The 24,017-nt window shown below is 40.7% G+C and overlaps 1 protein-coding gene across 1 annotated transcript in view; it reads right to left on the bottom strand.

The window, feature by feature from the left end:
• Positions 1-4,748: 4,748 nt before the first annotated feature.
• ACP3 (acid phosphatase 3) overlaps positions 4,749-24,017 on the bottom strand; it is a 46,126-nt gene continuing 26,857 nt past the window's right edge. The window contains exons 8-11 of the mRNA XM_010987811.3: positions 22,630-22,712; positions 20,457-20,560; positions 16,777-16,943; positions 4,749-7,714 (exon numbers count right to left, since the gene is read on the bottom strand). Coding sequence (XP_010986113.1) covers positions 7,596-7,714; positions 16,777-16,943; positions 20,457-20,560; positions 22,630-22,712 — 473 coding nt within the window. The 3' untranslated portion in view covers positions 4,749-7,595. The remainder of the gene's footprint in view (positions 7,715-16,776; positions 16,944-20,456; positions 20,561-22,629; positions 22,713-24,017) is intronic.

Here is a 24,017-nt window from a genome sequence, read left to right as displayed (position 1 = left end):
ATGGTTATGTACCTTCTATCCACAGATAACTACTATACGCTCTGGGCAAAATGTAAAATACAACTAATTAAAGGTAGTTGGGAGCGATCAAAAGTAGGCAGATATTGGAAGGGAGCAGCCTTTGGAAAAAGAGAAAAGTGCTCGATGAGTTTTATTTTTTATGGCATTTAGCCTGAGAGCAGGCTGAAGTCCATGCCATGCAGGGGCAGAGGGTGGGGATGAATGGCTAAAGTGTGGGAAAGAAAAAAATCCATAATCTTATTGGCTTAAAGTACCAGAGGACACAATTTGGGGGCATCCATAGCCTCTGAAAAGTGAGAAAGAACCCCACCACCACCACCAATTGAAAGCCAGAGAGGAAAACTCCAAACTGTATGTACCAACTCTGCCCAAACTCTGTAGCTGACCCCCAGATCTTGAACTAACTATACACAGGGAAGACTCCAAGAAGCCTAACTTAGCCTAAAAGAATTGAACTGAGATTTGAGTTGTTATATATTGCAGGGCAAATAGTTTGCAGCTTGAATTCAGCCAATTTAACTGACTGCTTAAAAAATACCAAAACCTTTCTGAAGGAATATAATAGAATCCAGAGCTTCTGTAAATATCATTCACAATATTTAAGACACAATCCAAAATTAATCTATATACAAAGAAACAGGAAAACATAACTTAGGAGAAAAAACAATCAGTTAAGACTGATTGTGAGAGGACCAAGATTTGCAATTAGCTAAAGAGGGTTTTAAAGCAATTATTGAAAATATTTGTTGAGAAACAGATGTACATGACTAAAAGGGAAACCAACACCAGCCATTCCTACTAATCCATGAAGTTCTTCATTCATGGATTATGATTCACAAGAATTTGAGGAAGACCCATAACATGAAAGAGAAGGTCCAAATTCAAAGAACTGAGCCCAGAGGAAGCACAGATAATTTAGAGAGCAGAGGAGAACTTGAGAAAATTCTAAGTAGCATTCTTAAAGATATTCAAGAATAGATGGCATTCCTAAAATAAAAAGTGGCCACTATGAAAAAGGAAAAATCAATGAATAGAAAGAATTCTTGGAAATAAAGAACAAATAATAGTTTCTGAAGACCAAGATGGTTGGTGTTCTGGAAAATGAAATTTCCTAGAATATATAGAAATAAGATAAAAAAGCTGGAAAAATATGATCTCCAGAAGATGGGCATGGAAGGAACATACCTCAGCATAATAAAGGCCATATATGACAAACCCACAGCTAGCATCATACTTAATGGTGAAAAGCTGAAAGTATTTCCTCTAAGATCAGGAACAAGACAAGGATGCCCACTCTCACCACTTTTATTCAACATAGTTTTGGAAGTTCTGGCTACAGCAATTAGAGAAGAAAATGAAGTAAAAGGAATCCAAATTGGAAAATAAGTAGTAAAACTGTTACTGTTTGCAGATGACATGATACTATAGATAGAATTTTAAAGAAGGTACTAGAAAACTACTCAAGCTCATCAATGAATTTAGTTAAGTTGCAGGATACAAAATTAATATACAGAAATCAGTTGCATTCTATACATTAACAATGACATATCAGAAAAAGAAATTAAGGAAACAATCCCATTTACCATCACATCAGAAAGAATAAAATACTAAAGAATAAACCTACCTAAGGAGGCAAAGGACCTGTACTCTGGAAACTATAAGACACTGATGAAAGGAATTAAAGATGACACAAACAGATGGAAAGATACACCATGTTCTTGGATGGGAAGAGTAAATATTATTAAAATGACCATACTACCCAAGACAATATACAGATTCAATGCAATCCCTATCAAATCACCAATGACATTTTTCACAGAGCTAGAACAATAAATTTTAAAAATTTGTATTAAAATTCAAAAGACCCTGAATAGCCAAAACAATCTTGAGGGAAAAAAGAACAGAGCTGGGGGAATCATGCTCCCTGATTTCAGACTATACTACAAAGCTAAAGTAATCAAACCAGTATGGTACTGGCACAAAAACAGACACATAGGCCAATGGAACAGGATAGAAAGTCCAGAAATAAATCCATGCACTTATGGTCAATTAATCTACAACAAAGGAGACAAGAATATACAATAGAGAAAAGACAGTCTCTTCAATAAGTGGTGCTGGGTAAACTGGAGAGCTACCTGTAAAAGACTGAAATTAGAACATTCTCTAACACTGTATACAAAAATAAACTCAAAATGGATTAAAGATGTAAATGTTAAGACCAGATACTATAAAACTCCTAGAGGAAAACAGAGGCAGAACAGTCTGACATAAATTGCTGCAATATTTTTTTCAAACCAGCTCCCAGCATAATGGAAATTAAAGCAAAAATAAACAAATGGGACCTAATTAAACTTAAGAGCTTTTGCACAGCTAAGGATATATCAACAAAACAAAAAGACAACATACTGAATGGAAGAAAAACATTTGCAAATGATGAGACTCACAAGGAATAATTTCCAAAATATAAAAACAGCTCATGCAGCTTAATATTAAAAAAAAAAAAAGCAACCCAGTCAAAAAATTGGCAGAAGACCTAGATAGTCATTTCTCCAAAGAAGACATCCAGATGGCCAACAGGCACATGAAAAGATGCTCAATTTCGCTAGTTATCAGAGAAATGCAGATCAAAACTAAAATGAGGTATCACTTCATACCAGTCAGAATGGCCATCATGAACAACTCTACAAACAATGAATGCTGGAGAGGTTGCAGAGAAACAGGAACACTCGTACACTGTTGGTGAGAATCTAATTTCATGCAGCCACTATGGAGAACACGATGGAGATTCCTTGAAAAACTAGAAATAGACTTAACATATGATCCAACAATCCCACTCCTGGAGAAAACTAATTTGAAAAGATCCATGCATCCCAGTGTTCACAGCAGCACTATTTACAATAGCCAAGACATGGAAACAACTTAAACGTCCATTGACAGATGAGTGGATAAAGAAGATGTGGTATATATACATAATGGAATATTACTTAGCCATAAAAAGAATGAAATAATGCCATTTGCAGCAAAATGGATGGACCTAGAGATTACCATACTACGTGAAGTAAGACAGACAGAGAAAGGCAAATATAATATCATCTTGCTTATATGTGGAATCTAAAACAAAAAAGATACAAATTTTATTTACAAACCCAGAAATAGAATCACAGACAGAAAATAAACTGATTACTGGGGGGAAAGGGGGTGGGGGAGGGATAGACTAGGAGTTTGTAATGAACAGATATACATTATTATGTATAAAATAGGTAAACAACAAGGACCTACTATATAGCACAGGGAACTATATTCAATTTCTTGTGATGAGCCATAATGGAACAGAAACTGAAAAAAAAAATGTATGTATCTATATGTATAACTGAATTGCTTTGCCGTATACCTGAAACTAACATTGTAAATCAACTACACTTCAATTAAAAAAAAAGAATTAAAAACAAACAAACAAACAACAAAAAACCCCCAAAAGTTGGAAAATATGAGAGAAAAGCTGAGGCATGGAACATAGATCCAGGAAATTCAAGTTCCACACACAATTTCCTTGATTATCAGACTTCTCGTCAGCAGCCCTGTATGGCAGAAGACAACAGAGTAACGCATTCAGATTCTGAGGGAAACGATTTTCAACCTGAAGGCTTATACCCAGCTGAATGGTAGGTAAGTGGGAGGGGCGTAATACAGACATAGAATCAGAAAGCGTAGAGCCCATAAATCCCTTTATTTTTTTAAAGAAAAAAAACAAACTTCAAGAAAAGGAAAAAAAGAATGCAAGAAAGAGGACATCATGGGTTTTAAGAGCAGTGAAACGTGAACATTTCAGAAATAAAGGTATAAATATAGTTTATAAAATTCACGCAAATCACTAGGAGAACTAAAACCACATATTGTTGACAACATTGCCTCTGATGATTGGAAGTGGGTGGGAAGACCTTTTACTTTGTATTTTATGCTCCTCTTTATTATCTGCATTTAGTTTTGATTTAGATTAAATTATTTGTAATAAAAATTAACTAAAACTTTGAAAAGGCACCCCCGCCCCTGCAACATAGCAATACTTATTTGCTAGAAGTGTGGTCAAATTCCTTCTTAAGACATTTAATAACAGAAAGAAGTTCATTTCGTTTAGGATAATTTTGGAACAGTCCTGGGCTGCTACTGTTAAGACAGGTTTACAAATAAAACATTTCAGAAAAATGTTTTATCAATCCGGCACACATACACAAATAATAAAATGAAGACATAATAAACCAACTTCCATTTTATCACAATAACCTGAGAGTGGATTTTGCAAATTATAACAATGAATACACTTTCTCTGTTTCAATAAGTCGTCATCTACTGGTCCAAAGCAGAGCTGTCCAGTGTGGCAGCCACCAGCCACTTAACGGCTTTTGAGACTTGGCATGTGCCTAATTTGAAATGAGATGTGCCGTAAGGGTAAAATACACATCAGATTTCAAATGCTTAGTATGAAAAACTGTAAATATTTCATATGTAATTTTAAAAATATTAATTATATGTTGAAGTGGTATTTTTAGATGCACCAAGTTAAATAATTTTTATTACTAGAATTAGTTTTATTCTTTATTTTAGATTTTTAAAATGTGGCTATTAGAAAATTTAAAATCCTGTATGTGGCTCTCATTCGTGGCTTGCATTATATTTCTACTGGGCATCCCTGGTCTAAAGCACCAAAATACAGCACGTGCTCATTACTGTTCAAGTGGATTTTCTATAGATTTTTTTTAAAATTGAAATTGATGTTATTATTTCTCTCTCTCTCTCTCTCTCTTTTTTTTTTTTTTCTATAGAGTTTTGAAAGAGAAAACTAACAATTTGGCTTTCGCTTACTAGGAAACCCCACCTGGTTATGAAGAAAGAATCACTTGCTAACATTATTAGAACAGGACAGAAAGAGGACAGGAAGTTGGAAGAGTAGGGAACATGAATGAATTCAGGGAGAAAGAAATGCCAGTTCTAATATAGGAAAGGTTTGTTGGTTGAATGGCTTCCGGTACAATGTTTGCCTCTAATGCTTGTACTCTTCTAACACCATAAACTATTCTTTCATAATCACACTGTCTTAATACCTTCTTTATGTAATGCCATTCTAGCTGGGAACATTCCACCTACAGCTCTTCTTTAGAACTTTCCTACATCTGACATTTTTTTCCCTACGTGGATATGGGAATTACTGCATATTGTAATCCTGTTCTGAGTCCTCTACAGTAGTTCAAGTGTGGGGAATACACTTCAGAGCAGAGGTTACCTCAACCCCAGCAGTTACCTTTCAAACAATATTCATCATCATGTTAACTGAGCTCTGACCCATCTGAAGAAGTTATTTTTTACCAGTAGAGAGAATTTACAAACTTTCCTGTTAAAGTTGGGATGATTAGCTTATTTCCTGAGAAATGTTACGGTACCTTTGTATTCTCTGCTTCATCACTAAGATTATTTGTCACTTGTGCTTTTTCATTCTGCCATGAAGTATGAAAGACAATCAGAGAATTTATCAACAGAGTGGCTCTGTGGAAGGTGAAAGAAACAACGAAATCTTTACCATCATCAAAAGAGATGGTAGAAGGAAGAGAAATGGGGAATGCTGAAAAATCCCTCAGAACCAGTAGAAAGTGGCGGTCCTTTTAGCCACTAACAGTATTAAAAGATGATATGAGGAAAAGATTGTGCGAGCTTTGACTTCTACATTCTACCAACCCTGTATAAGGTCACTGTTGGGACCAAACACTTTAATAATCACATTAGGGATGGACAACTTAGCATCGGGGCCAGTGATTAGAAAATATTAGTTCTTTCCTCAATGTTTGTTGAGTGAGTGAGGGAATCCATAACCCGTGGTTCTGTTTATACTTCTGTTTTCAAGTCTCATCACTTATTAGCATAAGATACTGGGGCTTCATTATTGATATAACGGGCTACTCTGTGGAGACAGTAATTTGTCCTTTGTTCTTGCTGCTATAATTGTTTTTCCTTTTCCCACGCTGAGAATGCAGCCAGATCTTGTGTTTCTTTGCCTTCCTGCCTTTTGTACTGCAGCAGGAAGCAGCAATTACCAGTTAAGAGAAGGTTCCTTCTCAGGCTTTTGTTTGCAATAACCAGGTTGGCTCAGTGAGAATTATGTAGAGAGTGAGAGTGATAGAGGTAAATGCTTGGAGTTTAACAGGTTGACGCTGTAGGATCCAAGTGGGGAGAAATGTTGCTGAGATTAAGAGATGGAGTGGTTCTGGGGCACTTTCTGTCCCATCAGGTACATTCTGGGACCTCCAGTAGTACCTGAGGAGATGAAGAACCCTACCAATGAATGAGATTGAATCTCTTACCAGCTGGATGGTTGGAGGCTCAGCACAGAATAAAATTGTTTAGAATAATTTTCAGGCTTAGTACAGTGGAACCATTGATGAAAGTACTTGCCTCGGCAGTGACCAATCCACAGCACGAAATGAAAAAAATCTGTTTAAGGAGCATGAGAACTATAAGTGACTTTTATGTTCATCTGGTCCAGACCCTTCATTTGTAGATTATGAAACCAACATTTAAGATTTAAAAGAACTTATTCCAAGTTGTTGGTCTAAAGCCTGTGCAGAGTTGAAACCGTGGGTCCATCATCCTTCAGGGTGTTTTTCTTTTAACCTCACCATTTGAGAATTTCAGATCTATTTGTAGCAATTAAAATACATTATTATTTCATCATGATCATGAATAGTCCTTATCAAAGTAAAATCTCTTACTTTTGAAATGAAGTAGGGAAATCAAACCTATAAAAATATCCAGCTCTAACAGTGGAGGTTTCAAAAAAGAATCATGGCTATGTGGATTTTCTAGTTATTTCTCATTATACAAATTGAGGGGGAAATGACCTGAGCTACTTTATCAGCAGCCGAAGTAGTTCATTTTACAGTTTCTGAGAATGAAATACCTCTTCCTAAGGCACTTTCCATGTAGGTATGTGTACACAAGCATGTGAATAGACAGAAACACACAGACACCTGTTAGCTATCAAACACTGAGTGGGACTTTCCAGGAGTGGTCATGTTTGCATTAAACCTACTTAAGAGCTGAAAAAACGATTTATTTATACCTTCTGATTGGGTCCCATTTCTTAAGAATCATCTTACATAATACTCCTTGTCTAATTTCCTCCTTTATCCAGTCTTCTTTAATCTGTGTCTTCGTCACCTCCTTGTAACTTTTTGCTCCTTGCAGGCAAAAGGCTGATTGGAGTTTGCGTGCTTATTTTTATCATAAGAAGTCTGTGCCAGACTGTACAGCTATCCTTTGCAGAAGAGCCTCCTTCCAGGCAAGTGAGAAGCCTGCACTGTGGTGAGTTCAACGATGAGGAGACCTAAGTAAGTAGCCGGGGTGTGCACTCATCAGTCAGTCCGGCAGCGGTCCCTGGGTCACTGTGAGTTCGGACCCTGCCCTAGGCGGCTCAGAAGGCGAAGTGAGGCCCACGGGGTGAAAACTGTCCGTTGCATGCTGCGTCACTGAGAGATGCTGCTCACAGGAGGCTGGCCTGGTGTGCCTGCCCTTACTCAGCCATCTGTTCAGATGTTCCCATAGGAGTCTCTCTGCCAGCAGGGTCCGTGGCGGATGAGGATAAACAGCAGCACCATTAGGGTCCCAGACACCAGGCAAAAGACAACGGCTAGGATGATCCTTAGAACTGCGGGAAGATCGGAAGAGCATTATTGTCAAATAACAGATTGGGGAAAACTTGGAGATCAGGAAATGAATGGATTATGCAAATATAAAGATCACACATCAGTGTTGATTTCCTGCCTTAATTTTAAGTTTCAGTGGCACTTCTGAAGCAGCCATGAAATCAGCATAGTGTGGTGAAAAGAGTGCTGGACTCAGAGTCAGGGGATGACTTAGATTCCAGTTCCAGCATGACCTCGGACCTTTGACCTTTGGTCCTCAGCTCCTCCACTGTAAAGGGACGGCTGAAGGATTTCTAAGGTCCTCTTCTAGCATCAACTTCGTGCATTTTTCTACAGTTACAATGGTCAATTATTCATGGCGTCAGGGACAAAGGGAATTCTGAATGCTCAACTGTCATCATTAATTGGGTCTAAAGAAATGGGATATCAACTTTCAGTCTTTGAATTTGATTTTCAGTAATTATCTTTTAGAGAGCACATATTGACTATGACAAGCATTTTTTAGGATAATTGTGTACTATTGCTATCCTGTACCTTTATTTATACTGATCAGTCATGGAGCAGACATATGGAGTTGTTTTTTTATGAGATGCTGTTCATTATCTCACCTGGAAAGTTACCCCCCTCACCATACATACACCCTCGTCCACAACAGTACATACATCAAAAATATCAGTTTGCACCATCTCTAAATGTTACGTCTGATTTTCACTGTAAAAATATGGGATTGCTTGCTAGCTTAGGCAGTGGGAGAGCAAACATCTCTCTGATCCTGGTAGCAGAGCCCTGCTGCTCCATGGAACACAGCCTGACCTTATTATTGTAGAGATGAGAAAAATGAGAGGTGGAGAGATTAGATGAATTGGCTAAGGTTAGGCAGATAATTGCATTTGGGTTGGAATACATGGGGTCTTAGCAGTCTCATAATTTTAAAACCATCTATTCACGAATGACTTCCAAATTTAAATCTTTCCCAATTCAAGGCTCATATAGCCAACTGTGTACTCAACATATTCCCTTGGACACCTAATAGGCATTTCAATCTCAACAAGTCCAAAACTGAGCTCCCAGTCCCCTTGCCCCCGCCTCCCCCACCAAATCTGTTCTTCCCACAGCCTCTCCCATCTCAATTCATTGAAACTTCCTTCTTCTAGTGTCTCCGCTCCATACTCGTGGAGTCCCCCTTGACACCTCTCTTTCTCTCACATACTATACCTACTCTGAAGTCCTATTGGTTCTACCAAAAACTGTACCCAGAAACCAATGATTTCTTCCCTTCTCAGCCACCACCCTGTTTTTGAACCATCATCATCATTTGCTGGGATCAGCACAACATGCTCCTGATTTGCTCTTAGCTTCTATCCTTTCTCCCCTACAACTTGCTTTCAACACAGCAGCCACTAAGCTTCAAGTCAAATCACACCACTCCTATACTAAAAACAAAGTCTTCAATGAACGCTCACCTCACTCAGAATGAAAGCCAAAGTTCTGATGATAACCAGGTCACGGGGCTCTCCATTATCTTATTAACCTCTTGGGTTTCTTTTCTGCACACTCTTGCCTTCACTTAACTCTCTTTTGGCCACACAGGCCTTCTTGTTCCTCAAACGTGCCAGGCACACTCCCCTTCACTGCCGCTGCCTAGAAGCTCTTCTCACAAATCTCGGCACCAGGTAAACCCATCACCTTCCCTGCTCAGCTCTTATCTTCTCAACAAGGACTTTCTATGTAAAAGGGCAACCTTCCCACGTTTGCAGATGCTAACTACTATATATAAAATAGATAAACAACAAGTTCATGCTGTAGCACACAGGGAACTCTATTCAATATCTTGTAGTAACCTATAATGAAGAAGAATATGAAAATGAATATATGTATGACTGAAACATTATTAGGTCCACCAGAAATTGACACAACATTGAAAACTGACTATACATCAATCAAAAATAAATTTTAAAAAAAGTGCCCCCTGTATGCCCTCTCTCCGTCCCCATCCCCACTTGGCACTTGTGACTCTCACCTTCCAAAGTACTTATTTATTATGTTTATTATTCATTGTCCATCTCTCCTTCCCTCTAACAGAGTGTATGCTTCACGAGAGCAGGAGCCTTTGTCTTTTCTGTTCATGAATGTATCCCAAGCATTTAGAACAGTACTTGGCACATATCAGGAGCTCAATAAATATTTGTGAGGATGAATGATCTAAAACTCATAGGTCCTCAGCTCTTAGTTCTGTGCTTTTCTCATGCTGTCAGGTTTCCTCTTAGCATCATGAGAAGGTGAATATTAATAAAATTAGGATCTGGCGGACTGGTGCCATTACCGTTGTAGATGGAGTTAATGTAAAGTTGGAGGGAACTGAACAGAATTGAGGGAGAAAGGAAAGAACTAAACAGAAATGAGGGAAGAAGGAAGAGACTAATGACGCCTTAAAATTAATGTCCATGGCTGACTTGGAAATTTATTTTCAGTTTACTTTTTTGGCCATGTTGTCATACCCTTTCCCAACCTTTTTGTTTCCTTTATTCCTTCCTAGACATGTAGCGAGCACGCACGATATGCCAGATTAGCTGTGTGCTGGTTTCTGGGGTTCCGTGATCCCTGGTCTTGAGGAGGTCACCATCTAATGGGAGAGCTGGATAGCTAATTACGAGATGACGGGATAAATAGTAAAACAGAGGTGCAAAAGATGTGCCGTTGGAACAGAGAGAGAGCTGCAATCAACACAAAGTGGTCTATTTGGAAGAGAACGAGTTTGGAAAGGCTTCTGAGAAAATGATAAGATTTGAGCTGGACTTTTAGGTAAATAAGACTTTGCCACAAGACAGAGTGAGTTGCAAAAGGGTGTCTTTGGGAAGTAATGAGCAGTAGCATGTTGTTGGAGTATAGGTTGTGGCGAGGTGAGACCAGATATGTAGGTTGAGGCTCAGGTTTTAGAAGGTCTGGTTTGCCACGTGGCAAATGGAAATCATCATGGAGGTGACATGACCCAATCTGTGTTTTTTAAAAACAAGCAAAACTAGAAAAAAAAGGTAGGATGGTGGAGACACTCTAGGCCTGATAGCTATTAAAATGTCTTTGACAGGGTACGGAGGGCTCAGCGCTGGACGTGTGGCCCTGAGAACACAGATGAGGAGGTTCAAGAGAGAATCGTGAGGTAGCATTGACGGACTTGGCGATGGTCTAAATATACTGGTCAAGGAAGGAAAGCTGTGGTCATGGATTCTAGGTTGGGTGAATGGGAAAATGATTAGGCTGTGAATTGAGATCCAAAGCACATTAGAAAGGACCCATTTGGAATAGAGGAGATAATAAATTTAGTTTCAAATTGGGATTGAGATGAGTCATTGTCCTAGTAGAGATGATCAGCAGGCAGCTGGAAAAAACGGGTCTAGAAGTCTACGTGTAGATATGGAAATAAGGATTGTAGATGGAGAAGACGGAGGCCTGGCTAATATTGGCTTACGGTGAGTGTGGGATGAGGAAACCAAGGACAGGGCCCTGGGACACCACTGTTCAGGGCAATGGTGAAAATGATCAATCCAACAGAAACACGACAAAAAGTCAGAATAAAGAGAAGACTCAGGAGAGATTTTCTCCCTTTCTCTCTCTTTCTGTTTCCCTTGTGTTTATTTTTTAAATTATATGCTCCCATGTACCATGAAGGATTTTGTGAGTTTGACAGAGAGATGTTTAGAATCTGAGAAAGGAGAGTGATCAATTGTATCTACTGCAAAGAGATCTAGTGCGGGTAGCGACTGACATGACATCCTACTACGAGCGGACACAAGAAAGCTGCTGAGCTGAGAATGGGCACTACTTTTTGGAAAACGATTTTGACAACGTGTATCAAAAGCCTCTTCCTCTTGCCATGAACCCCCGAGTCCTGTCTTCTCTACCTCTTTTCCCCCTTTGAATATTCCTCCTTTTCTCCTTCACTCCTACTAGATTTTGGATTATTCCAACAGCCTCTCAAAAGTTCTCCTGCCCTCAGTTCCACTCCTCTTCAGTCCATTCTCCCCATTGGAACCAAAGAGGTCTGTCTAAAACAAGAGGCCAGTCATATCATCTGACCTTTGCCTAAAACCCTTTAATGACCAGAGCTACTCAACTTGACCTACAAGACACTTAACACCTGCCTCTTCAGCGTCTTTTCCCTCTCACGGATCGTAAGTTGTCCAGCTCCTAAAATGCCCCCATGCTGTCCTTAGCCCCTTGGCCTTCATACATTTTCCCTCTTTACCTATAACATTCTCCTCTCTCCTCACCTCCACTCACCTGGTTAACTCCTTCTCTCCTTCAGATTTGGTTTAAACATCTCTGCCTTTGAAAAGCCTTCTCTAACCCCTTAGACTGCGGCTAATTGCCTCTGCTGTATGTTTTTATAGTTACCTGTGTGTCCCTCATCAGAGTACTCACCATATTTAATTGTTCAGCCTTGTTTAATTCTCTATCTTTCTTCCTGTCCTCCCTGCCTGCCTCCCCACCTCTGTGTCAAGTTCTACAAGTCACGTCGGGAAAATTTTCTGGTCTTGCTGCTGTTTCCTCAGCAAACTTAATGCCTGCTACATAGGTACATATCAAGTACATAACAGGTGCTCAATAAATATCTATTGTTTACTAACTGTTCATATGCTTTGACCCACTAATCATATTTTTGGGAATTTATCCTAAGGGAATAGTCCACAAGATGCTGTAGGATGGGAAGGAAGATGATATGGCAGAAACATGGTGTTGGAGAGTGTTAGGCTTCAATCCTGACCTTATCACTTGTGGCAAGTTATTTTCCGAGGTTCAGTTTTCCTCCCTGTAAAAGGAGGAGATGTGATTTTGACAGGAAAAGGAAAAGAGGCCACTGAATTAGGCACTGATGACTTCCAAAAGGCAAGTTTCAACAAAGAGATGAAGGAAGGAAGAATACCATTTTACAGAATAGTTCAGGAGTTAAGAGGAAGCTGGGGAAATAGAGCTGGAGAATATAAATTATTTATTTGAGGAAATTGGGATTGAGGACAGTGAGATGGAGTTGGCACATGAAGGTGCTCTTTGATGAGAGATTTGGACATTTTCATAGCAAAAAGAAGACAATGAAGCTAACGAAGAGATTCATCAAGGTCCAATGAGCCTACAGGTGGGGAGAGGAATTAGGTTACTCAAGAAGGAGCATGTTTTCTTAAGAAACAGCAGGAAAGGCAGGTTACAGCGTCTGAGATATTTTGAAGTAGTGACAGGAGAACTTAAAAGAGGTTTTAATGGGTTATCTTGCTCTTCTCAGGATATCTCATGAGAATTAAAGAAGTCAAGATGGAATTCTAAGTTTGGGAAAATTAACAAGACCTTCTTGTTAGAAAACAAGAAAAGAGTCCAGTGAGGGTGACTATAATTATTATGCAGTGTTGAAAGATCCAGCTGAGGCTGGAATAGAAATGTCAACGTTCATAGTTTGAAATGGTGACCGCTGATTTTATTTAGCTCTACTCAGCAGATCAGAACGTTCAAACTGTGTGGTCGATTTGAGGTGGGGTTGGCTATTGGTGGGGTGCACAGGGTATGGGAAGGGCCATTATTAACGACTGTCAGAATTGCCTAGGTGGAGAGCAAGAGAGGAAGCGGGGAATGAGTTGGTATATACCACAGCAAGTGCCCAATGTCATTAACAAATGATGAGACATGTCCTGGGGAACTGATGACAATGGTGACAAGGATGAGAAAAAGGTATAGTAATCATATGGCCTCATCTCTGAGGGAGGAGGGGTGCTGTGAGGGAGATCATTGAACAGGGGCTCTAAAGAGCAACGAGGGACCAGAGAATGCCAAGGTGACTGTGAAGGAAACAGAGGCCAAGGACACAGCCACGCTGGTATAAACATGGACATACAGTCAATGAGTGGGTCTTTATAATACACATATAGTCAAAGCTCATTCATAGCCTCTGTCCCCCATTTATTGAAAACTGAGGTCCAGGCTTCTGACACCTGGGCCCAGTCATGAGGAAGACAGGCTAAGAAGGGAGGGTGGAACAGTTATTCAATTAGCAAATACTGTTTGAAGGCAGGTTCTAGGCATTGCCCACTGGCTGAAGATTCAAGGAGGAAAAAGGCCAGTTAGAAGCTCATAGCTGAGTCTTGGGCATGTATGTATGTGCTGTAGATTATCAGCTTTACGGAGATTATGAGGGGAACCTGGAACTTCTCACTGGTAAACCTCCTTCCTATGAAATAACTGGAGTTGGAGATGGAGGTGGGGCTGGGAGAGTGCTAGTGAAGAAAGTCTGACCATGTTAGTGGAATTTTGGAATTAAAGAAGCATTTTCTTAAAAAAAAAAAAAAGAGTTTTATTCATTTCAGGCAACGTACTAAGGGACTCAAGCTTATCATGAATTTCCCAGAAAAGGCTCCAGTCAATTTAATCGATATCAGAATGAAGTTAATTGAGTCCCTTAGCACTAGGTGAGAACACTGCTCTTCGGTATGGGTAGAATTTCATGGATGGAGATACCCTAAGGAGAAGGGCCGCCAGGTATTCTGTACATATGGGATATGCCCTGTATTTAATGGTTTTGTCCTGCTTCCTCTTTTGGCTTTCTCAGGGCATCTTTCACATCTTGTCTTAAGGTTTTTTTGTTTTTTGTTTTAAGTTATAAAAATTCAGCAGTTAGAGCTACTTATCACACTTCTCTGGGCATCCTGTACCCCCATCTGCTTTAGTGCACCTACTAAAGAGTCATTCAAGCCCTACTACCTTCCATGCTTCAGCCTGCTCTGTAGTGCCTCTGCCAAGGCAAGTGGGCATCCAGCCCCATGGACACGTCTGGTCCCAGGGATTTCCCACCACCGAACACAGTCTGTCTTCCTGAAATGTTTACCTGCTGCCCCTCACCTCACTGTTTGAGACCCTATGGAACACATCGAATCCTTTCTCCTTAAAGAAGTTCAAATATTGAATTCTCTCTGTTAGAGACCACTTCACGTTATAGACATTTAACAAACTTTCTATGAGCTAAAAATCAATGGTGTGCTGGTAAACTGGACTTTAAAAAAAAAACAAACAAACAGAAAACAAAACTCTGATTTGTAGCATATGCTGATTTCTATGGTAAAAATACTCCTCCATGATACCATGGCCAATTTCAAACTGCCAAAGTGAAGTCATTAAGCTCAGAGTTGGGAGATAATACGTACTTCCCACTCTTGAGATCTGTATGTGCTAGCTCCAGCACACCAAACCCTAAGTTTTCTTTTTATTAACATATTTTGCTTCTTAATTATATTTCACTCTCCTTGGATACTGGATTGTTGATGTTGGTGTTTTGAAGAAAAGAATTCTACAAACATACTACAGGTAGATTTAAGAAGAAGAGGTGACAGATGACTGTGGAGAATGAAGGAGAGGGTGATAATCTGATAATTTGCAGGTTACTACTAGGTGTTGGTGCTAATCAAGGTAGAAAGAGTAGGTTCAGAGAGGAAAGGTAAATAATTTATACATTCATGAGCAAATATTTATTGAGCACGAATCCATGCCAGGCGCAGGCACCTCAGGGTGCTGAGGACAGATACAGGGCAGGATGCAACAAATAAAAAAATCCTTGCTCTTGTGGAGATGACATCTTATCTCATTAAAATCGGTCCCTTGAAGGAACTCGTGGGAATCTCTTTGGACACTGAATCTTCTGCCAAGTAACTCCCCTGTGCTTTCCAGCTTCAAGCCACTGGCACATTTGATGAAGGCCTATTTAGCACCTGTACCATTAGAATAAACCTCATCCAAACTGATGTCATATGGCGTAGCTGTCATCTCTTGTAGGAAGCCTTCATTCCTTACCGTTTCCTTCCCTCCAAATCCAGGTAATTCTTGTTCCCATAGCAAACCTTGGAGTCATAAGACATAACCTTCGACATTCTATGTAATATGCATCTCTGTACTTCTCCACTACATTGTAGATTTCCCAAGGCAGTTTTCTGGGCAAGTTCCACCTTTATTCGGCCATGCTTCAGCTTAGCCTTTATCGGAAGTAGCCAAGTCCAAACTAAATACATTTTCAATGTAAAACGTTCATGTAAGCCAGTCAAATCATCTTACTTTATATTAATATTTTCCTTCTCATTACAGTAAAATAAAACCCCGAAATAAAAATAAAGCCCCTACAATCTGTCCTTCAGAAATTTTATTCTAATTAAACACGCACACACTTTTCAAAAAATAAAAAATAAAAAGCATTACAAAAGTAATGCTTTTGAACTTCCTAATAATGACTTTATTCACTCTTTTACATTTGGCTCACTGCTGGAGGAAAGTTACATCCATGGAGGAGACAGGGTAATTAGATGATGGCCCCAAGGCCAAATATTTACTTTGGAGAGAAATAACACAAACACATCAATTGGTATCTTGTGTCAGTCATCCCATGACCGACCTGGAGGGGGAATGGCTTTGCTCTAGGCACTGGCATCCAGTAGAAACCATCTCTAGAAACTGTTCCATCTTTATTTGTGCCAGTAACGTAGCAGGGTGCTCTTTGTGTTTTGTCTGCACATGCCGAATCTACAGGACTCTAAATAGTGTCATTCAAACATGAGTTCTTCTTGTATAGTAAGTTGCTTCAGCAGGACCTGTGAGTTTGCTTGGGTTTTCTGAAGATCCCAGAATCAAAGCCTTACATATTCTTTCTGTCCTCAGGACAGATACCACACCCGCATTAAGCATTCCAGTAAGGTTTGATCTGGGAGGTATTCAGAACACTCTTGCATTTCTAATTTTGTTCCGCTTTGATATGTGTGCCCTGAATTCCAATTCTTTGACCCCAAGTAAATGCTTTCTGCTTGATTACTGCCTCCCGGGTTTGGCAAGCTTTATGGCAAGGAGGGGCAGGACCAGGTGGAGAGGTAGGAATTGCCTAAAGTTCAGGTCCCTGAAACATACAATTATCACCCAAAACCTATTTCCCACAAAGATGGGGGTGATGACCAAATTATATCCTCAAAGCACCATCTGCCTGCACAAAGGGGGTCCTGCCCTTTCTGCAGCACTCTACACGCCCTCTAGTCCAGAATGGCCTCGGTACCTTCATAGTTGCTCGTGGTACACTCTGCAGACCAGTCTTGGGGGATCACGGGGGCCACCAGCTCAGCAAACTTCGTCAGAGGGCAGCTGGGGGTGCAGCCAGGCAGCGTGAGGGGATGTGGCTCCTGCCACGTCGTGTTCCGATAGTACATCTCCACGAAGTGCTCCCTGGTGGGGGAAGCGCAGGAAGGCAGAGGAGAAGCCCCGTTACTTCTGTGTTGTTGAACTGCCTTTGAATTTTCTTTTTTTTCCACCTGGCCTGTAACATGTCAGTTGAAGGACTAGTGGAAGAATTTATGGGAACGAGTAGATACTAGCCAACTTAGTTGTGGGAAGAGGGGGGGTTGGGGCACGTGGGCCAGCCGGGGAGGGTGGAAATGGGAGAACTGGTTTGTTAGATGACCAAAGGCATATGAGGCAGGGACCAGGATGCTTAATTAGAGAAGGAGCTGAGAGGTGATGATTGGGGGAGTCGGGGGTGACCTGAACCTTTGAGCGAGAAGTAGGGTCAGGTGAGATACTGTTTTTTCCCCCTTATTATCTCCCTTTTATGCTTCTCATTTGCTCCTTCCTTTTCTCTCTTAATATTTCTTTCAATCTTTCCCCTGAATGAATGTATCTGTCCTCTCCTGTAACCAGACCAGAAATCTGGAACTGAATAGAATAAAACATAGGTGCTTGAATATGCAGCAAGACTTATCAGAGCCTTACTGAGGGGGGCTCTCGCAATACTTTATTTCAGAAAGCAATGCACTGTTTAAGGAAGGACGACTGCCCCAAACCAACCTTGTAAAGCTAGTATGAGGTGCCTACGGAAGTCATTTGCCAAAGAGGCAGAAGAGAGATTCAAATAGAATTTAGTCACCTTTCTTGGGATAGTAATCTCACAATTGCAACGTTTGGATGTTGTTATAAACAAGCCTTTTAAAACATCACTTTAAAAAGCCATAGAAACAATAGTAACCACAAATACTCACTTATAAGAATACATCTTAAAAAACTTTCCTTATATTACATGAATGAGTACCTATATCTCAGAATAACTTTCTCGGTGACAGCGTCTTTTATTTCAAGATAATATGACAAGACGACTAATAGTCTATCAAAATTCATGATTCTCTTTGCATAGAATAAATTTACAGCTGAGACGTGACTACACTTCCCAGACTCCCTTGTACTCAGGAAGGACCAAGCGACTAATTTCAGCTAGCAGAATAGAAGCAGAAGTGACATGTGCCCCTTCTGGGCTGAGATGCCCAATAAGCAGACTGCCTTCTCCACCCTCTCATCTTTTTCTACAAGCTGCCTGCAAGTGAACGCAGCGCTCTGGAAAACTGTGAGTCCAAAAGATGGAACCCTGGGTCCCCGAATCACACCACGTGTGTGACTCACACCTTAGGTGAGTCACTTCCTACTGCCCAGGAACATCTGCAACGCACTGTGAGATGAGTGAGAACGACATCTCCATGGGGTTAAGCCTCGACAACTTGACGTTTATCTGTACAGCAGCCAGAATTACCCTGATTAATTAATACCTTTGGAAAATAGTTTTAGGGGACTCAAAATTGGCTCCAGTGGTAAAGACACACGTTAAGATGCCTATAAAGAGTTTGGATGAAAATGTTTCCTAAATGTGAAAGTGGAAAGAGACACTATTTTCTTAAATTAGTGAATTACTTTATATGGTATATGATTTTAAGTTTATGTATGTAACCAGAAATGAAATATTTTAAGAGTATATTTAGCTATCTTATCCATAACCTTGAGTTTACATATATAAGATAGATAACAATCTCTTTTTCTGTTTTTTTATTTTCTTATCGGGATAAATTGGGATCACCCTATACTGGGGATCACCTAATTTTTATGCATATATCTATGTCTGTATTGTTAACTCGGACCCTCCTTGTTTCTAATTTAAAAGCAAGCCAGTTTAACTTACGATATTTCTCTGGAGTGTTCAAAGAAATTTCCCAATATAACAACAAACTTGACTTCTAACAGTGACTGGCCCTTGGTTACTTCTTTTTTTTCTGTAGGTCAATGTCTCTCAGTTGAAAAGTGCCCCACACTTGATGATTCATAACATGAATGTATTTAAGGTGGTGTGAGAAGGCGATTCATAGGTCAGAATGCTGCAGTGCCCTAAGTAGAAGCAGGTGCAGGACCACTGGGATGCAGAAACCAGAGACGAGGGAGGGTCCGGTGAAGTGGGCAGTTCCTTTTGTCTTATCTTGGACAGTGCCTACTCCTAGAGCTGAGCCTGCAGTCGTCACTGGATGTGCTAACTCCCTGGAGTGGGCATTCGATGGGGCAGCCATACGCAGGGCTTATCTGTGACAGAGCACTTTATGTCCTCCGTCTTCTCATTCCCATTTTCAGCTCTGTGGGTATTCTCCACATAGTGGGTATCGTCTCTCCACTCTGACTCTAGCTATTTGAGGGCACAACTTGCTAAGACCACATTTTAATTCCATCTCATTGTGCTTGGCACCCAGTTAGAGCTTCAACAACGGATGCACTTACCCTTCCTTAACCGTGCACAACTCACTTTCTTTGTAAGCAGTGAAGGCGCTGGGTGAGAATGGGCCTCTGAGCTGGCTACTTTCCTGCTCTATAAATTCAGGTGGCCAGACAACTATAGCCAGGACTACGAAGTGTGAAAAAAAAAAAAAATGCAGGGCTCCTTGTTTAAAAGGTATTAAGAATTTCAAGATGGCAACAAAGGTGCGTTAAACCAAGCCTGGCTCTTTTGAGCAACAGGGCCCTATGTAACCTCACAGTCAGGGTGGTTCTGTCTGCAGTAATTGTGGCTGCCTTGAGAGATGAGCGAAGTGTGCTTCCCCAGCTAACCCTGAAACCACACTCTGGGGTCACTGCTCTGCCTCCGCCCCTTCCTCGTTCTTATTCCATCACTAATGTCCCATGACGTCTTCCTCCTTCTTCCTCCCAACGAGAATGCCAGTGACACAGCAGATACAAAGTTTTGGTGTGACCTTGCCCATTGTGACCAACCCTTCCTGGTTTGTCCAGGACTTTCCTGGTTTTAACAATGAAACTCACGTGTTCCAGAACACCTTCAGTTCTGACTAACCTTGGCCTTTCTAGTGGACTTGTGCTAGCTGGGGAGGGTCACACCAGGCTACAAAGAAGTAAACACTGCACAGAAGCTGTACTTTAAGAATCCTACCTGGCAGATATGAATCACCAGAAGCTGCATAGACATGTTTGAAATTAAAAGAACATTATTTATAACCATACACAAACTTTATTTTTCTCCTGGTATCGTCTACCACCTTGTATTTTCCAAGAGAACAATGCAATGTCCACAGACTTCTTAGAAAATCTTCATCTTTTCAAAAAATCATCATTTCTGTCACCTAGGCTGGTTCTCCCAACTTTTTCAACTACTGCGTCTGTACATTCTTTCCCAATAAAATAAAGTAAAGAAAAAAGGAGTCATGACTAGCAAAGATATTGGTACTCGCCACCATTCTTCCCTCTGAATATAAAACCAAACCAAACCAACCAGAGACAAAACCCTTAAGCCAACAACAACAACAACAACAACAACAACAACAACAACAACAACAACAACAACAACAACAACAACAACAACAACAATAACAAAGCCTGGGGTCCAGTGATATTAATCTTGAAAAGCATCTCTTAGACACTCACCCCTTCTCCAGGTACAATTCCATTAAGTGGCAGGAAGCGTAGGGAGGAAGGATTCCGTTGTAGACATCTAGCGCCATCTGGAGGGCACTCACGGTAGTGTCATGCTAACAGAGATTTCAAACAAACATTTTTTGATCTTTGCGTCTGGTTCAGATTTAGTCCATAGATATGTACTAAACACTTGTAGAACACCACAATGGTTTCTGATCCAATTAAATTTCCCATAACCCCAGTGACTTAAAAAGTAGAGAGGGAAAGGGCTAATTTTGGTTGCGAATCTGCTGGGTGTAGGTAGTGAGATTTAATATACACATCATTATTTCCCTTTAAAAGACGAAGAAATTGAGACCCAAAGAAATTAATTAACTTGCTTAATGTCATATGTCTCCAAAGTGGAAGAAAGTAAATTCGAGCCAAGTCTTCTGATTTTGTTCCATGCTTTTCCCCAGTAGAATATATCTCTGTTTTAGTTTGTTTCATTCATTTTCATTAAATTTTAAAATAATTTGGAAAACATTAATGCTAGATTATATTTTTTCTATAGATTAGCATGATATGTGATTTTAAGTTTGGAGAAGAATATATGAGGTTATAAATGGTTAGAGAGAATAAAATGTAAGGAAGTAGAGTGTGTAGCTTAATGATAATTGTTAAAGGTTTATCTCAGAATAGCTGGAGGGCATAGGGGGCTGGTTTTCAGCCCCAGTTTTGCCACTGATTAGCTATCTAATCTTAAGAAATCCTCAATTTGCATATCTACAAAATGGGCATAATATTTGGTTGCCTGAACTATATGGCAGTATACACATACTCAAAAGGAGTTAGTACTGATTTACTAGAGAAAAAAAAAGGATTTTACAGATTTATGACTTGCCAGAAGTCAACCACACAAGTTAGTACTGGAAATCAGATTAGAAACTAAAAAAATCAAAAGAATCAACTAATTTCAAGTCTACCTTTTTCCAAGAAGCCCTATACTCTGTTCCCTCTGTGAGTTCGTTCTCTAGCCTACACCATTTGGAACCCAAGACAATAAATAAACTTCCTGTATCTTTAGTCACCTCTTCAATCCTCTTGCAGAATGAAAGCCTGGGTTTCTCCAGCTAAACCATATCTGAGAAATCCACTGTCATGGAGAAGTGGGTGGGAGCCTGAGCAGGGCACCATGTCCTGTTTCCTTGCTCATCCAGACTCCATGGACAGCCACTTCAGTGCGTGGTACATCCCCAGCAATCTCCCTTCACAGTGTCTCTTTCCCTGGCTCCTGCTTCAAGATGGATGTCTTCTCCAAGCTCTCTCTCTTTCCTTTCTGCAGCCAAATATAGCTCTAACTTCAAGTCACAGCTCACCTTCCCTTGCCCTCTTCTGTTGCCACCTGAAGTTTCCTCCTTGGATGCCCTTGGCATTTCAAATCCAGCTGCCTAATCAGCACACTCACCTGGCTGGTGACCGCCTCTGTGAATGGTTCCACCCTCTTCCCAGTCTTCGAGGCTTGAAACATCACCTTCACTTGTGGCTTACCTTCCACACCATTGCCCTCTGCCCACATTTCATTTCATCACCACGTCCTGTACACTCAGCTCTCCTTGTGACCCTGCTGCCCCCTTTCCCCTCCTGCTGCCGCTCTGGTTTTAGTTTGGAACAGAAGTGTTGTTTCCTTTCTCTGAGGCACCGAGGCGCTGGCGTGAATGACGCTGCTAGTCTGCTTTGCGTGGTGTTTGCATGCTCATTTGTCTTTTTGTCAGCATTAGATTGTAAATTCCTTGAGGGCTAGAATTAGGTATCTAATTAAGTTAATTATTTAAATTAAATTTTATTAAAATATGGTCAGTTACAATGTGTCAGTTTCTGGTGCACAGCATCATGTGTCAGTCATACATATACATACATGTATTCCTTTTCATACTCTTTTTCATTATAGGTTACTACAAGATATTGAATATAGTTCCCTGTGTGCTACAGAAGAAACTTGCTTTACATCTATTTTATATATATATATATAGTAGTTAGTATTTGCACATCTCCAACTCCCAATATGTATTTAATTTTAAAAGATTTTAACAGGGGTCTACCATTTATAGGGTAATAGGGAAATGGTGATGAAGGGAATGAGGCTCCTGAAAGAATTCGCACCCTTGAACAAACGGATGTTGAAGGGAGATGAGACACTCACCGCGGAGTACATGATGAGTCTTCTGTGGTTTGATGGCTGAGTTGCGCTCTTCATATGATTGAGGATTTCACCAACCAGGACGCCTTAAAGACAACAGATCCACATGCAGCTGAATCAAATGGGGGCTTATATTTTAGTTCATAAGCTTTCTGTTCACTAATACTAAGTGATTCTCTCTGTCATGATTCTCAAGACTTACGAAGGAAGGACAAGAACTAATTGTGCTTGAACACTGCGGTGTGCGAGGAGTGTCATTTACATATTTTTTTTTTTGGTTGTTTTTGGGGGTGGGTGTAATTAAATTTATTTATTTATTTTAGAGGAGGCATTGGGGATTGAACCCAGGACCTCGTGCGTGCTAAGCATCCTCTTTACCACGTGGGCTATACCCTCCCTTCTACATACATTCTTTTACTGAACCCTGACTTCTCTCTCCCATTCACAGGGGAGGAGACAGGCCTGGAGCCATCAGGTGACTCACACAGCTGGGGCAGGGGAGCTGGATTGGCATGTTAGGATGCTACTATACCAGGTTTTGTTAAAACTCAAGTTGTGAGGTTGATGAACTGGGAAGGAATTCCAGAAGGCTTTTCTCAGATAGCTGTTGGCCAGTGCTCTTCTCTAGGGCAGGCCTGGGATGACCTCATGGCATGGACCTCTCTGTCTTCATCCCGCCTGCAGTCACACCTGTAAGAAGCATGGGGAAAGCAGCTCTGGGTGTCTGCACAGGGCACGGACTGTTTTCTGTGGACCATTTCTCCAGGTTACGCTGGGTGTCACTACTGGGGGGCAGCCAGCATCTTTAGCTTTCACCCGAGGGCTCCATCTGCCATCAGTAGAAAAAAGCTTTTGCCCTTTGCATTTGTTGCTTCTGAGGTGGTAACAGGCAGACACACGACTCAGAGTCTCCGTCCTGCTGGCAGACACTGAGGGCTGAGGGGTAGCTTGGGGTGTCAGGTGCTGTTCTGAGGACGTGCTGCCTCAGGGACTTCCGCAACCATCCCCTGAAGGCTCCTTGTGTCTCTGCTGGTAGTCTCTCCATGGCACATGTGGTCTCCCGGCTCAAGATGGCCAGTTTTCCTTTGTAATGAGCAGGACATTGATGTTAACAGACTATAATAAAGGACTCTGTGGTCCACGCAGCAAACAGACACTGAACAGCTACAAAGGGTGAGTCAGACGTGATTCCTCTCGTTCAAAAGCTCATAAAACAGTAAGAAGAAACTGTCTGTTGGTCTGTATACCAATAAGCACAATAAAGGGTTAACCAAGGAAAGGGAGCTGATCTGTTTTCTGTGGATGCCAGGCCTTCCTTGATGAGGAACAGAAGGAGCTGGATGCTACAGCTCCAGCAGGTCTGCATCTCTCTACCTCAGGGAAGGTTGCCC

This window comes from Camelus dromedarius, chromosome 2, assembly GCF_036321535.1.
Source record: "Camelus dromedarius isolate mCamDro1 chromosome 2, mCamDro1.pat, whole genome shotgun sequence".
Classification (NCBI taxonomy): domain Eukaryota; kingdom Metazoa; phylum Chordata; class Mammalia; order Artiodactyla; family Camelidae; genus Camelus; species Camelus dromedarius.
The sequence above is the reverse complement of the archived record's forward strand: the minus strand, read 5'-3'. Positions and strand labels throughout refer to the sequence as shown.